Source organism: Daldinia decipiens (genome assembly GCF_022478715.1).
Source record: "Daldinia decipiens strain CBS 113046 unplaced genomic scaffold F4813scaffold_40, whole genome shotgun sequence".
NCBI classification, from domain to species: domain Eukaryota; kingdom Fungi; phylum Ascomycota; class Sordariomycetes; order Xylariales; family Hypoxylaceae; genus Daldinia; species Daldinia decipiens.
In genome coordinates, this window is record NW_026054583.1 from 169,116 (window position 1) to 180,443 (window position 11,328).

Sequence of the window (11,328 nt, forward strand, 5' to 3'; positions counted from 1 at the left end):
TATTATCAGTCAACCTAACTTAACGAACGTCTATTCGTAGCAGCAGTAAAGAACGTCATCCTAAGAAGGACAGCTAGAAATATCAACCAACTTGCCCTAATTGCTTAGGTAGCTGTGTAAGTCGTATACGTATAACCCCCCACATCCGGATTCTAATAGTATACCACATAAGAATAGGAAAATAGGAGAAGATAAGACATGTTCCTCTATCAAGGTATTTTACGACCTTCCCCGGGCATCCATACTCCTCATTTGCCAAAATAACTCTGGTCAACGTCTCCCTGACTAGTTCCGATTTGTACCCGGTAAACATAACTGTCGACCTGGACGTCCTCGCCGCCGTATATGCCAAACTTGGGATCGCTCTCGCCAGGATACATGTTTCCAGTGAGCGTCTGGGACTTAGTAGTATCGAACGTTACAGGCTTGCCGTTGAACCAAAGCTTCACGTGGCCGTCCTTCGCTTTAGCTTCGATCTCAAGACCGATCTTGTACGTAGTGCGCGGTTTGACGTCTTGCGACCACTGGACCTTGCGGCCATGCTCCTTCCAGACCGAAGTATGCGTGAATTCTAGCTTGTTATTACGCAGCTCTAGGGCGAGGGGGATGTTGGCGCCCTTGTCGTGGTCGTTGTTGGCCTTGTATTCCTTCCATTGGAATATGATTAGGCCGTCGGGTAGTTCCTAAAATTTTTATTAATGGGCTTGAAAGGCTCGAGTTGGTGCAATCTCGGACTGAGATAGTCTTATTGTACTAACCTCGAGCGCGAAACTGTAAGTGATGAAATACGTAGTTCCAGCTTTGGTCTGGCCCTTCAGCGAATGGTACTCAGCTCTATCGCAATGTTCGTATTAGTCTTCACCCTACTTAGAAAGTGATAATTGCGTTTTCTTACCTGCGATAGCCGGCTTTGTGGTGGAAATGTGCAGCTTTAGTCCCCTTCCAATCCTTGTCCGACTTGATATACAAATCCTTGGTGTTCTGCTTGGGCTTGTCGCCCTTGCCCTTCTCTAGGTTAAGACTTCCAAGCTTCTTGGGGTCGTCACCATGCGCAGCGTTGAAATCAACGAGAGGTGTCCCACGAAAAGTTAGGGTTGCTGGTATCGGTTCACTGTGAACCGGCTGGGTAGGAAACCCCAGCAGAAGAAAACTAGTCAATAAATGGGTTAACAACATATTGCTTTTCTCCTTCCTTGAGTTAGGTCGCCAGTGATACTGTACTTGGTTTGATTGATTGATTGACTCGAAAGATTGAAGTGGAGGAAATATCATATATTTATATCAGATGCCCTCAGCTACAGCCCTTTCTCAACTGTACAAAGTCTCTGTTTATAGGCAAGATTAGCATAAGCATGACGACTTCATGACATGATTCCCTCCAATTAATCACCCAGGGCTGAACTTCATAGGTAAGAGGGTGCCATTAGGATTTATTCGTAAGATAGTGAGGTATTGAACTATTGCTTTCGCGGTACCCAAAAGGGCAGATTTCGCAGTATGGCTCTATATGCGGCTCAGGGGCCAACCAATAGTATGATAGGAAATGGTGGATATGCTGACGATAAATGCAAGCCAACCATCTTATTCTCCAAGTTGCGATAAGCTTCTCACCTTATTGGCGATGTAGTGATTATTTCTAGGACGGTCAATATTTGGGTTGATTTGTATTTTTAGTATGATATACCCAAGGTCCTACCTTAGTCCTATCATATTACAGATACTACCTAAAGATTATTAATGGGAATCACCCATTAACTCTTGAGTATAATATTCTAAATTAGTCCCCAACATTAATTTCTCCCTCCATACTCCTCAGAGAGTAATTATAACACTTAAATGCATTTTAGCTATATTAACAGGCACTTGGTAATAAGAAACGATAAAAAGAAGGACAGCACAACGTCAAAATGAGCAAGAGTGAGAAAAGCAAAAAGAGTAAGCACCTGCACCGGGATTCGAACCCGGGTTCCCGGCTGTCTAACTGAAAAGTCGGAGGCCGATAAGTTAACCACTACTACATGCAGGTTGTCGAGGAAGGTACGATGCGAAAGTTATGTCTAACATCTACACCACTTAGCTTTAGGGGTGCTGCCTCATCAGTGATGGATCTTCTGAAATTACTATTCATATGTCTCCTGATCTTCTGACTTATCACAGAAACAGAGCATAGCCCGTCTATTTCCCGCTACAGCGAGGAAGGAACTGATAGGATAAGGCCGGAAGGGTTCGCACAATCCGCTGTAAGGAGGTCTCGGGGCCTGCCCGGGTGACTCGTTTGGGTAACCAATAACGATCGGGCAATTAGGGTAAAGCTAAATGTGTAATGTATTAACATGCATCGATAAACGTGCAGTCTACATGTAAGTAGTTGATAAAGGGGAAAAGAGCTCATGGAAGCTTCTATCTTAGGTACCTACCTACAGGGCTAGTGGTTCCTACCTCACATTGAGATATTGCGAGAGGGAAAGAACAGCTTGGATAGTACGGCTAGGAGTATGCTGTAGCTGTTTCCTATTCTTATTAAAGGGATTAAAGGGGAAACTACCTACTGGTACTAGCCTGATGCTGGGCGATAGGCTCGGTACTGCATTGCCATTTTAGGTAGCGAAATCCCAATTGGGCCAATGAGAAGGGTCGCTGTGACAGAGCATATGAGGGAAGAACACTTCCATACATGTATAGAAGGGAGGAGCTTTGTAGGTATGTACCTAACATAAGAAACCCTACCCAAATACCATGGAAGTCACAGGCAACTAATACGGATACTTGCCTCCTAAGGTAACTTGGCATGTAATTCTTATTCTCTACCTCTTCTTGATCACCATAAACACCACAGTCCTTATTTTGGAAAACTAGTCCAATAGAAACTATTACTATAGCGATTAGATATCACTCTTCCAGTCTTACCAACCTAGAAACCCGTCGCTAATTATCTTTCATCTACCTATAAGAATCGCAGTTCGAGTTGAGATATTTACTAGAAAAGCTTAAGAGTCTCTAGATAATTTGACACTGGTGCCAACACTGAACACTATGAAAGAAGCAGCTCGAACCAACTTTACAAAACCCCTGGTCACTAGAATATGCGTATGTTGCAAAGAGAAAGTCCCTGATCCGCGACAATTCCCATGCGGGTGCTTCTGGTGCCGAAACTGCTTAGAGAGATACCTCGAATTCAGGATAGCCGAGAGCTATCGCTGGCCGCCTATGTGCTGTCAGTTTGTCCTCAGAGATGAAGACGTCGAATGGATACAGTCGAGCACGATCCTGGAAGAATATCGAAAAATAGACCGCGAGAAACGGAAAAAACCGCCCCTATATTGCTCACAGGAACAATGCAAGGCCATTCTCGATACCCAAAATACGATAGAGGGAAGCGATATCATTGTATGTGACAAATGCAAGTCTAAGACTTGTCAGAAATGCCATCAAGGACATGAGCCTATTGAATCGGGGTGCAAGGGACCGCCTAAAGATGCCAAATTAGAGGCATTGATCCGGCGCGAGGGTTGGCAGAAATGTTCACGGTGTAATTATACAATCTCCCGAACGACTGGATGCAGCCATATGACGTGAGTTCATACATCGTATTCCCATTGTTATCTGAATAATGTATGCTTACCATACTCATCCTTTGGCCTGTGTAGATGCTATTGCGGTCACGAGTTTTGCTACAATTGCGGCTCGACATGGAGAACTTGCGACTGTACGGGTAACTTAGACGATGCGCTCTATGTACTACAACAGCCAAGAAGGGGGCCTCTGATAGAGATTGAGCGGGACGCGGTTAGACTTATTGGACGGCAGGATATAATAAACTATGCGCGAGAGGCGCGACGCATACGTCGGCAAAGGGCTCAGGAAGAAGAGGATCGGATAAAGAAGGAAAATCAACACCCAGGGCAGACGCATGACGATCATGCATCATCAACGCCATCCGAGGAGACTTACAGATTGATGGATGCAACACCTGGGCAATCTCAAGACTTGCCGTATAGGCAACGCCCAGAACCTCTGATAGAGAATCCACTACGTTCTTTCTCCCCTAGCCGTGGTCTTACGCCTATTCCCGAATCTTCCTTGGCTACATATCCGCCTCAAAACGCGGCTGTAGAGAGCCTGCTCGACCTCCTCTCATTAGGAGGACCTCCGGAGACGGGTCCATACATTGACATCGTGCGCCCAAGACGGCATCGAATACAATCCCCACTTCCTGAAGTTCCTGAAGTTCCTGAAGTTCCTGATCTATCCTTGCCGTATCGTTCCGCTGCACAACGGGCACTAGAGGCAACTACGATAGAACTACCGACACGTCAACCCATAGCTCCCCCAGCAGGCCGAAATCCCCGGAGATCACGGAGATCGCGGAGATCGCGGAGAGCCCGGAGAGCCCTTGCCGCTTCTAGAGGGGATTCCTCACAGATCCACGATCCTTTACCAACAGAACAAAATACTCCAACTGAGCCCGGGAGTCGGCCGGAATCGACGCCGCAAGATGAAGTGCTAAATGCTCCCAGTCCTTCTACGCCCCCATCTCAACTTTCTCCTTCCACGCCCAGCAATCCTCCAGCATGGTCTCCTCGATCACATTGAGGGCAGCTCTGTGGTCTTAAGCATTTCTACGGTCTTTCTTTTGGGTATGTACTTACCTATTTGCCCTTTCTATTCCTAGCTGCTGCATTGTGGACACGGGGGAAGAGAGCTAACTAATTTAGTAGGTTTAAAGAGGATTTAGCGATTTTCGTTCAAGAGTTCAGCGGAGTAAATTTTATTTAGTATGGGTGCCAATTTCTGTTTACAAGGCAAAGCTCTTGATAGCCTCTTGATAGAAAGGGCACGAGGATATCAAAATGACAACGTAGCCAGTCTTACGGATACATTAGGTACGGATATTAATACAGGTATGATTCTTAATGCTACATAGAATAATACTATGGCCTGAGTTAAGAGAAACTAAACTTTTGTGGGAACGAACGAACAAGAAAAATACTAAAATGGCCAACTGAAAAAGTTGAAAAAAAGAAACAGCTAGCTTCACTCCGTTTCGATCGGAGGTCCTCCGGGTTATGAGCCCGGCGCGCTTCCACTGCGCCATGAAGCTTGAAGTTGTCTCCACAGACAATTCTTAGGATTTGTGGTTGAATGTATCCGTACAATTTTGCCCTATAGCGTCTTCTACCTTTGCGTTTTACCTAACTATTACTCTTGTTCTATTGTTTGGCCTCTTCGCATCGTCGTGCCATTGCTATTTCAAAACAGCACATGCATGTACTTTAGGTACTATGGAAGAGTGCCCTATAGCATGTTGCATGCACATGTATTGTACATATAACTATCTTACCACAAGTACCTAATCAACACCAAGGGGAGAACTTGAGGGTAGGAGAAAAAGAAGCTACAACAACATATTTAGGAACCCTTACTACATGTAGTTTGACACCGCGTCATTTTAAAAACACGAGGTTTCCACATCGTCCCTTTCTCTCTTACTCTACTCACCTCTGCTAGGACAATTCCGTGCAAGCAATACCCGAAGAAAGTGGGATATCAAGACAACGGTAACAATAGCACCAACTTAATCATCGTCATCAAAAGCATCGGCTTATTATTACTTCGTAAAGTTACCTAGGTAAAGACATAAAACATGGAGAACAAGCTTAGGTCGGATAAACTCTCCAACTGAGATTTATTACATACAGTATCATATCTAGGATCGACCAACCACATCCGTTTCGGAAACGTGACCCTTCCCTCCTCCACCCTGGGACAGGAAATGCAAAAAAAGGGGGTGGGTTAAGCACGAAAACAAAAAAAGGGCGGATGATACCGTTCCAATAGATTTCCTCCCGACTCCGCCTGAAACAACTACCTGCCTCCATGCCTAATCCGTGTCAAGTTACCCGTTCGTTTACCCTGATCCGTTGTATTTTACGAGCGGATAGGCGCTCTAGTCGTTACTTGAGCAGAGCTCAAAGCATTCAAAAAAAGGGGGTTAGAGAAAGAAGATATAGTCAGTCATTACAACTCCGTTACTAGCATTAAACGTATCCTCTCTTCTATCTACGTGAAAAGAAGATGATGGTGGCTATGGCTATGGTTGGAAAGCCGAAAGGAAGGTTATGTGTGCATTTATAGCGAGTTGAGGAAAGCTTCCGGCTTCTCGCTGGCACAGGTGAAGAGGTTGATGTGATAATCGCCGCGAGCTGCGCAACCTAGGATCATGCGGTGCGGGTGGAAGGCGGTGGTAGAGATGGGCGCGCCGCGATTCTGTTGTAGGAAGCTAGAGTAGGGCTCCATACGGGAGAGCTCGTTGCCATCGAAGTTGAAGACCTTTACGGTGTGGGCGGACGTTCCGCTAAAATATTGTTAGCATGAATAATTCAAATTTGGCATCGGCTAGTGACTTACACAGAGAATACAGGCAAGTGTTCGTGCGTGCTTGCTGTGCGGATGGTATCGCGAGTTGCTTGGATAACGCGGAGCGGCGAATCCATTCGAATATCCCAAAGCTTTACTTTCCCGTTTCGGCTCGCGGAAAGCAACTCGCGCTGACCTCCGCGCTGCATGTGCACGTCTCTAATCCACTGTCTATCAGAATCGTCCTTCCATTTCTTTACCATTGACTCATGCGGCCGGAGTCGAGTATCGAACACTCTAACCGCACCGTCCCCAAATCCGGCCACAAAGATATTGCCAGTCATCTGGTCCGATGTTAATGAGGTAACGCAAGATCCTGAGCGTGCGGGTATGTCCATTATGCATGTTTCGTATGCGGCAGCCCAAACCCGGATGACACGAACATCTCCTGCAACAAGCACATTGCCCGTCACCTGCTGCCAGTCGAACACCATACCAGAATTGACATTACTAGGGACCATATGAGTAAGTGCTCTCCAGGACGATGCCAACTCGGTCGTCTTGAGGGTATCGTAATTACGGTAGACCCGGAGCACGCCATCGGATGAGCCCGTCATTAGGAGCGCCGTGTCGTCCTCGTTGATAAACGTCATATCGCTGATCTTCGAGCCTTCCGGGTTCCCATTCGAGAATCGGTTTAATCTAGTTTGCTTTTTCCAATCCCAGATGTAAACAGTGTTCCCATCGTCGGCTACTGCAAGGTGGTCTTCGTATTGGTGAAATGTCATTTTTGCCGGTTGAGCGCCGTTGTTCATAATGCAGAGCTGGTTATTCCACTTGTGACTGCCAGCATACTGCTTCTGCGGTTGCGTCTCTCGGAGTATATTCTCGTTTCGTGATCTCCGCCACAAACGCTCGTTGTACTCGGTGCTTCCCGGTTCCTCAGCCTCGCTAGGGTGCATCTGCGGTTCGCGAAAGTACTCGATGGACCACTCCAGGAACGTGCTCGGAAGGGGTAGAGAAGGTGCTTCATCGAGGCGGCGCTCTTTGAATTTCCCCGACACAGGCTCATCAGCTACATGATAATATGCCGATACACTGGCCTGATCACTCTGTTCAGGGAGAATAGCCCAATCGCTGACGGGCCTCTGCCGTTGCGAAGAGGTTCTTGTAAGCCCGGGGGAAGGCAATGGCGCAGAATTAATCGATTTATCTTCTCCGGTCCACATGCTAGGCAGCTGAAATAGAAGACTTGCAGTCCGTTTCAAAAGGCCAGGTGAGGGTTCTTGGGGAATGATATCAGAAGCAGATGCACCTATGCCATTTCGTGACATAGAGGGTTGCCTCTTGTGACCGCGTGATCGTCGCGTTCGCTTTTGAATCTCATCCATTAGATTTCGGGCTGGGACACCCGCGTTTGATGATAGAAGTGCGTTGTGAACGTAATCAACGACAATCGTCGCATCTCGTTGAACCTCAGGATGAGGGTCTACGTTTAATATCAAGACATGTTTCCAACAAGCGGCGAATACGGTATTCGAAGATAATCCTTGGGCTGTGGCCTTGATTGTTCCATCCGGATTGCGATTTTCCGGGCGAGCATAATGCATACCCATTTTATGCTCAAGGCCGTCGTCCGTTGGGGGACAGTGCAAATACTCCTTCTCCTCGACCAGCTGCTCATAAGCAGCAACGATAAACTTATTTTCATACCGAAGGACAAAATGCGAAATAAAGACTAGCAGCTCTTTACGGACAAGTGGACTGCCGTCACTAGCCATATCTAGAAGCGTCCAAGCTATTGACTCCTCAATCCTAGCCACCTCGTCTGTAAGATCTGGAATGCCTAGGAACGTCGTCATAGCATGAATGACCGCAGCTCGTACTTCGCAAGCCTGGTCTTTCGTCAAGGTAGACAGCTTCAAGGGCGCGTTCTCTCGGATGCCCCTCCATTTCGCCTCAGGCAGATCTTGCCAGAGTTGACTAATGCAAAGGCACGCCCACTGGCGTAGCAACACATTCTCCTCGTTCCGAAGATGAGCTAGACAATACGTCATGATATTTGATGAATTGCATACTGATTGCCCAGGTCTATAACCCTTACATAGCATTGTGAGCACGAAGGCGCACATTGCTTTATGTTCATCGCTATTAGCGACGGCAAGCACTTCGGATGGATTAAGTATGGAGGCGAAATAATTGTAACCGCTGTCCTTGATCAGATCAGGCTGGCAAGAGACATCTACGGCGAGAACCCGGGTCCAAATAAACACCATAACAGGTTTCAGCTCGGCAGCGGCAGATTGCAGGAGCTTCAACACGTAGGGAAAGATACCAATGCTCAAAGCTAGGTGGACTGCCCAGGGTCCCAGATCTAAGAACCTGCCCAACAAGATAAGGGCACGTACTCGGTGCTGTTGACTCAGTAAGACCTGGAGTACAACAGGGAGCTGCTCAGGAGGCTTTTTCTGCATAGCATCTCCGCGCCCAAGATAGACTTCAAAGGCGGTCAACTGCTCTGCGAAGAAGGTCGAGCTTTGGTATTCGTATTCAATCCCCTCGTTCTCTTTCCGCTCCATCATAGGAAGCTGTGCCAACGCCAAATCGACAGCCAAATCCCAGCTTTCCCATAGAGGATGCTGGTGAGTATCCGGTAATTCTGGATATGACTGAGGATGACATCCATAGACCATCATGATTCTCTGAGCTAGAATGAAATTGCGGAAAAGAGCCGCGACCATGAGGTCTTGCCTGAAGAACTTACGGAATAACTGTCGAGGTAGGGAGGTCCATGCAATAGTATCAGTGATTGCCGTAAATATCCAGTTAAGCTCTCCAAGTGGTGTTCTCCGTTCTTGTAACCTACCGGGCAATTTCTTGGCCCGCTCTGGTGTAATACTCGTCTTAAGAGGATTTTGTAAGACAAAAAACCACAACGCCATCTCTATGGGTGTTGTTAGACACGCAGTGAAGAGATCAGCCGGGAGGCGGGGATTGGTAGGAAGATTCTCCTTAACAGCACAAGCTGCAAGATGAAGATACGAGCGATATTTAGTCTTCTCATAGTTAGGATCGGCGGCGGCAGCAGCTTCTTCTTCCTCTTCATGTTTCTCTACGAAACGGTGGTAATTATTTAGGATATTACCGGCCTCGGAACAATCCCAGACGAAGATAGTAGGCGCCTGAAGCCAATGCTGGAGGTCATACAATGAAATAGGGATATACTGAGTAAAGGTCTTATTAAAGACCCAAATCTCTCCCGATGCCGTTGGCTTCGGGACACCATGGCCGTTATAATGAAGTAGGACACGCTCATCCTTGGCATTCCTCCGCAGCGACTGACAGAACCTCTTCGTTTCTTCGACCGATGGATCCAGGTATTGCTTATATCTTGTTCGTAATGAAATATTCTCGTACTGAGCTTGTAGCGACTTTCCAATTGCCTCTAGGGCTTTCGCGGCTGGAGGTACGAAGGGATCTTGCCACGCCTCGAGTTTAGCCCCCGGGTTTGTTTTTAACTGATCAGGGGGCTCAACCCCGATATTGAGGCATACTGCTAGAGCAGCCGAAACAGTTTTTAACCGATCTCGCATACGCCAATCCTCAATCGCATAATTAGGCGAATATGGCTGTCCCGTGGTCTCGTGTCGCTTATCTGCAAAGTACATATACCAGTTCTGTATTTAGAAGTTAGTTCAGGCCAATACTATAACATAAGAAGGGGATTTTTCAATGTGAAGAGTTAAAGAATCTCGGGTATATGATAGCAAAATAGCTACAGCCACGCCACCAAGTACAAAAACACGGCAGTAAATATGACAGCAATATCTTCTCATCTCCATACTGATGCCGCATAGTGGCGCATTGAGAGAATTTCTACGCGACAGGGCGTCATGGCTAGCAATATATGAAGCAAAGCTTGACTCACATTTGCTAGCTGAGAAATAATATCTTCGGATTGGTAATGGTCTTCAAAGCCATGCCTAGCTCCCCATTCGTAGATCTCTTCATCTGCCTGGTCTGCATCTTCATGTCTTACTATGTGTTCACTCTTGGATCGAAGCAGCGGCGGCTTAGAGACTGTTAGCCTAGGCTGGTTGTGATCCGAGTCGTCATGGGAGTTGGAGGGTCTGGGGTCAGCCTTGTTCCCCGGGGCAGTTAACGGACGCCGGCCAAAATCTACGGGCTCTCGCTCATCTGTTGCTGTTCGGGGACGTCCCTTGGGCAATTCGGGAGATCGTATAGCATAGGTTGGGCCGTTGGAGCCTAGACGTGAAGGCATAATGGTAGAAGTACCATTAACATTAACTAAAGGTAGGTTGGTCACTAAGTTTAGCTGCTGATGGTCGCGCAGCGGCGTAGGATTAGAATCGGCGGTCAGGGTATTAAGGGTATTAGGGCGGGAGTGCGACGACGAAGCAGTCCTAGATGTGGAAGATGCGGAAGATGCGGTCGGCATGTGGTGGCTTGGGTGCTGCCCAGAAGTGTACGCGCTATGGGAAGAGACTGTGACAGCGGTCATAATGATTGTAGCACATCTTTAATGTACCTCAAGTTGGAATTATTTAATGATGAGATGTTAAAAATCTGTGGCGTTGGAGGTTTGGTGGTGAGGCGAACACCTCGGCCAAGTTGATTATTCAACAAGCCGATGCGATGGCGGCTGGGCTGATGTTTGCGAATGAAGCTTTGCGGTCTAATCTAACTGCTCTGGTTGGTAGGTACACCCGGAACGACGGTGGGGACTGAGGTTATGTGGTACCTACATGTAAGTATCTTAGGTACCTAAGGTACATATTAGTCCTAAGGATGCCCCACTTGAAGCCAGTGACGAAATACATAATTTGAGAACAGCTTCCAACTTAAAATTCTTCCTTTATGTTATGTACCTATGTACCTAGGTAATTGACAATAGGGGTAAGCGTTTGTCATCCAACCTCTTACACTACCTATCACCTAACCTACCTGCTC

At 47.0% G+C, this 11,328-nt stretch overlaps 3 protein-coding genes and 2 non-coding genes across 5 annotated transcripts; 1 reads left to right on the forward strand and 4 right to left on the reverse strand.

Moving 5' to 3' along the window:
- Positions 1-248: 248 nt before the first annotated feature.
- On the reverse strand, positions 249-1,176 carry F4813DRAFT_393034 (uncharacterized protein; the record flags this gene model as incomplete). The annotated part of the gene is made up of 3 exons (XM_049247360.1): positions 249-683; positions 759-834; positions 896-1,176. 3 exons carry the CDS (start codon positions 1,174-1,176, stop codon positions 249-251), a joined length of 792 nt encoding a protein of 263 aa, XP_049096057.1.
- Positions 1,177-1,940: 764 nt separating this feature from the next.
- F4813DRAFT_t130 lies at positions 1,941-2,026 on the reverse strand. The gene has a single exon. It is a non-coding gene; the product is annotated as a tRNA-Arg (tRNA).
- A 1,007-nt stretch (positions 2,027-3,033) lies between these two features.
- On the forward strand, positions 3,034-4,593 carry F4813DRAFT_399458 (uncharacterized protein; the record flags this gene model as incomplete). The annotated part of the gene is made up of 2 exons (XM_049248176.1): positions 3,034-3,572; positions 3,648-4,593. The coding sequence occupies 2 exons, from the start codon at positions 3,034-3,036 to the stop codon at positions 4,591-4,593; spliced, it is 1,485 nt and encodes a 494-aa protein (XP_049096058.1).
- Positions 4,594-5,029: 436 nt separating this feature from the next.
- F4813DRAFT_t129 lies at positions 5,030-5,101 on the reverse strand. The gene has a single exon. It is a non-coding gene; the product is annotated as a tRNA-Met (tRNA).
- A 424-nt stretch (positions 5,102-5,525) lies between these two features.
- F4813DRAFT_372268 (raptor N-terminal caspase like domain-containing protein) lies at positions 5,526-11,063 on the reverse strand. Its single transcript, XM_049244687.1, has 3 exons — positions 10,286-11,063; positions 6,409-10,034; positions 5,526-6,355 (listed from the first exon to the last, which is right to left on the reverse strand). Exons 1-3 carry the CDS (start codon positions 10,877-10,879, stop codon positions 6,130-6,132), a joined length of 4,446 nt encoding a protein of 1,481 aa, XP_049096059.1. The 5' UTR covers positions 10,880-11,063; the 3' UTR covers positions 5,526-6,129.
- Between the last annotated feature and the right edge of the window lie 265 nt (positions 11,064-11,328).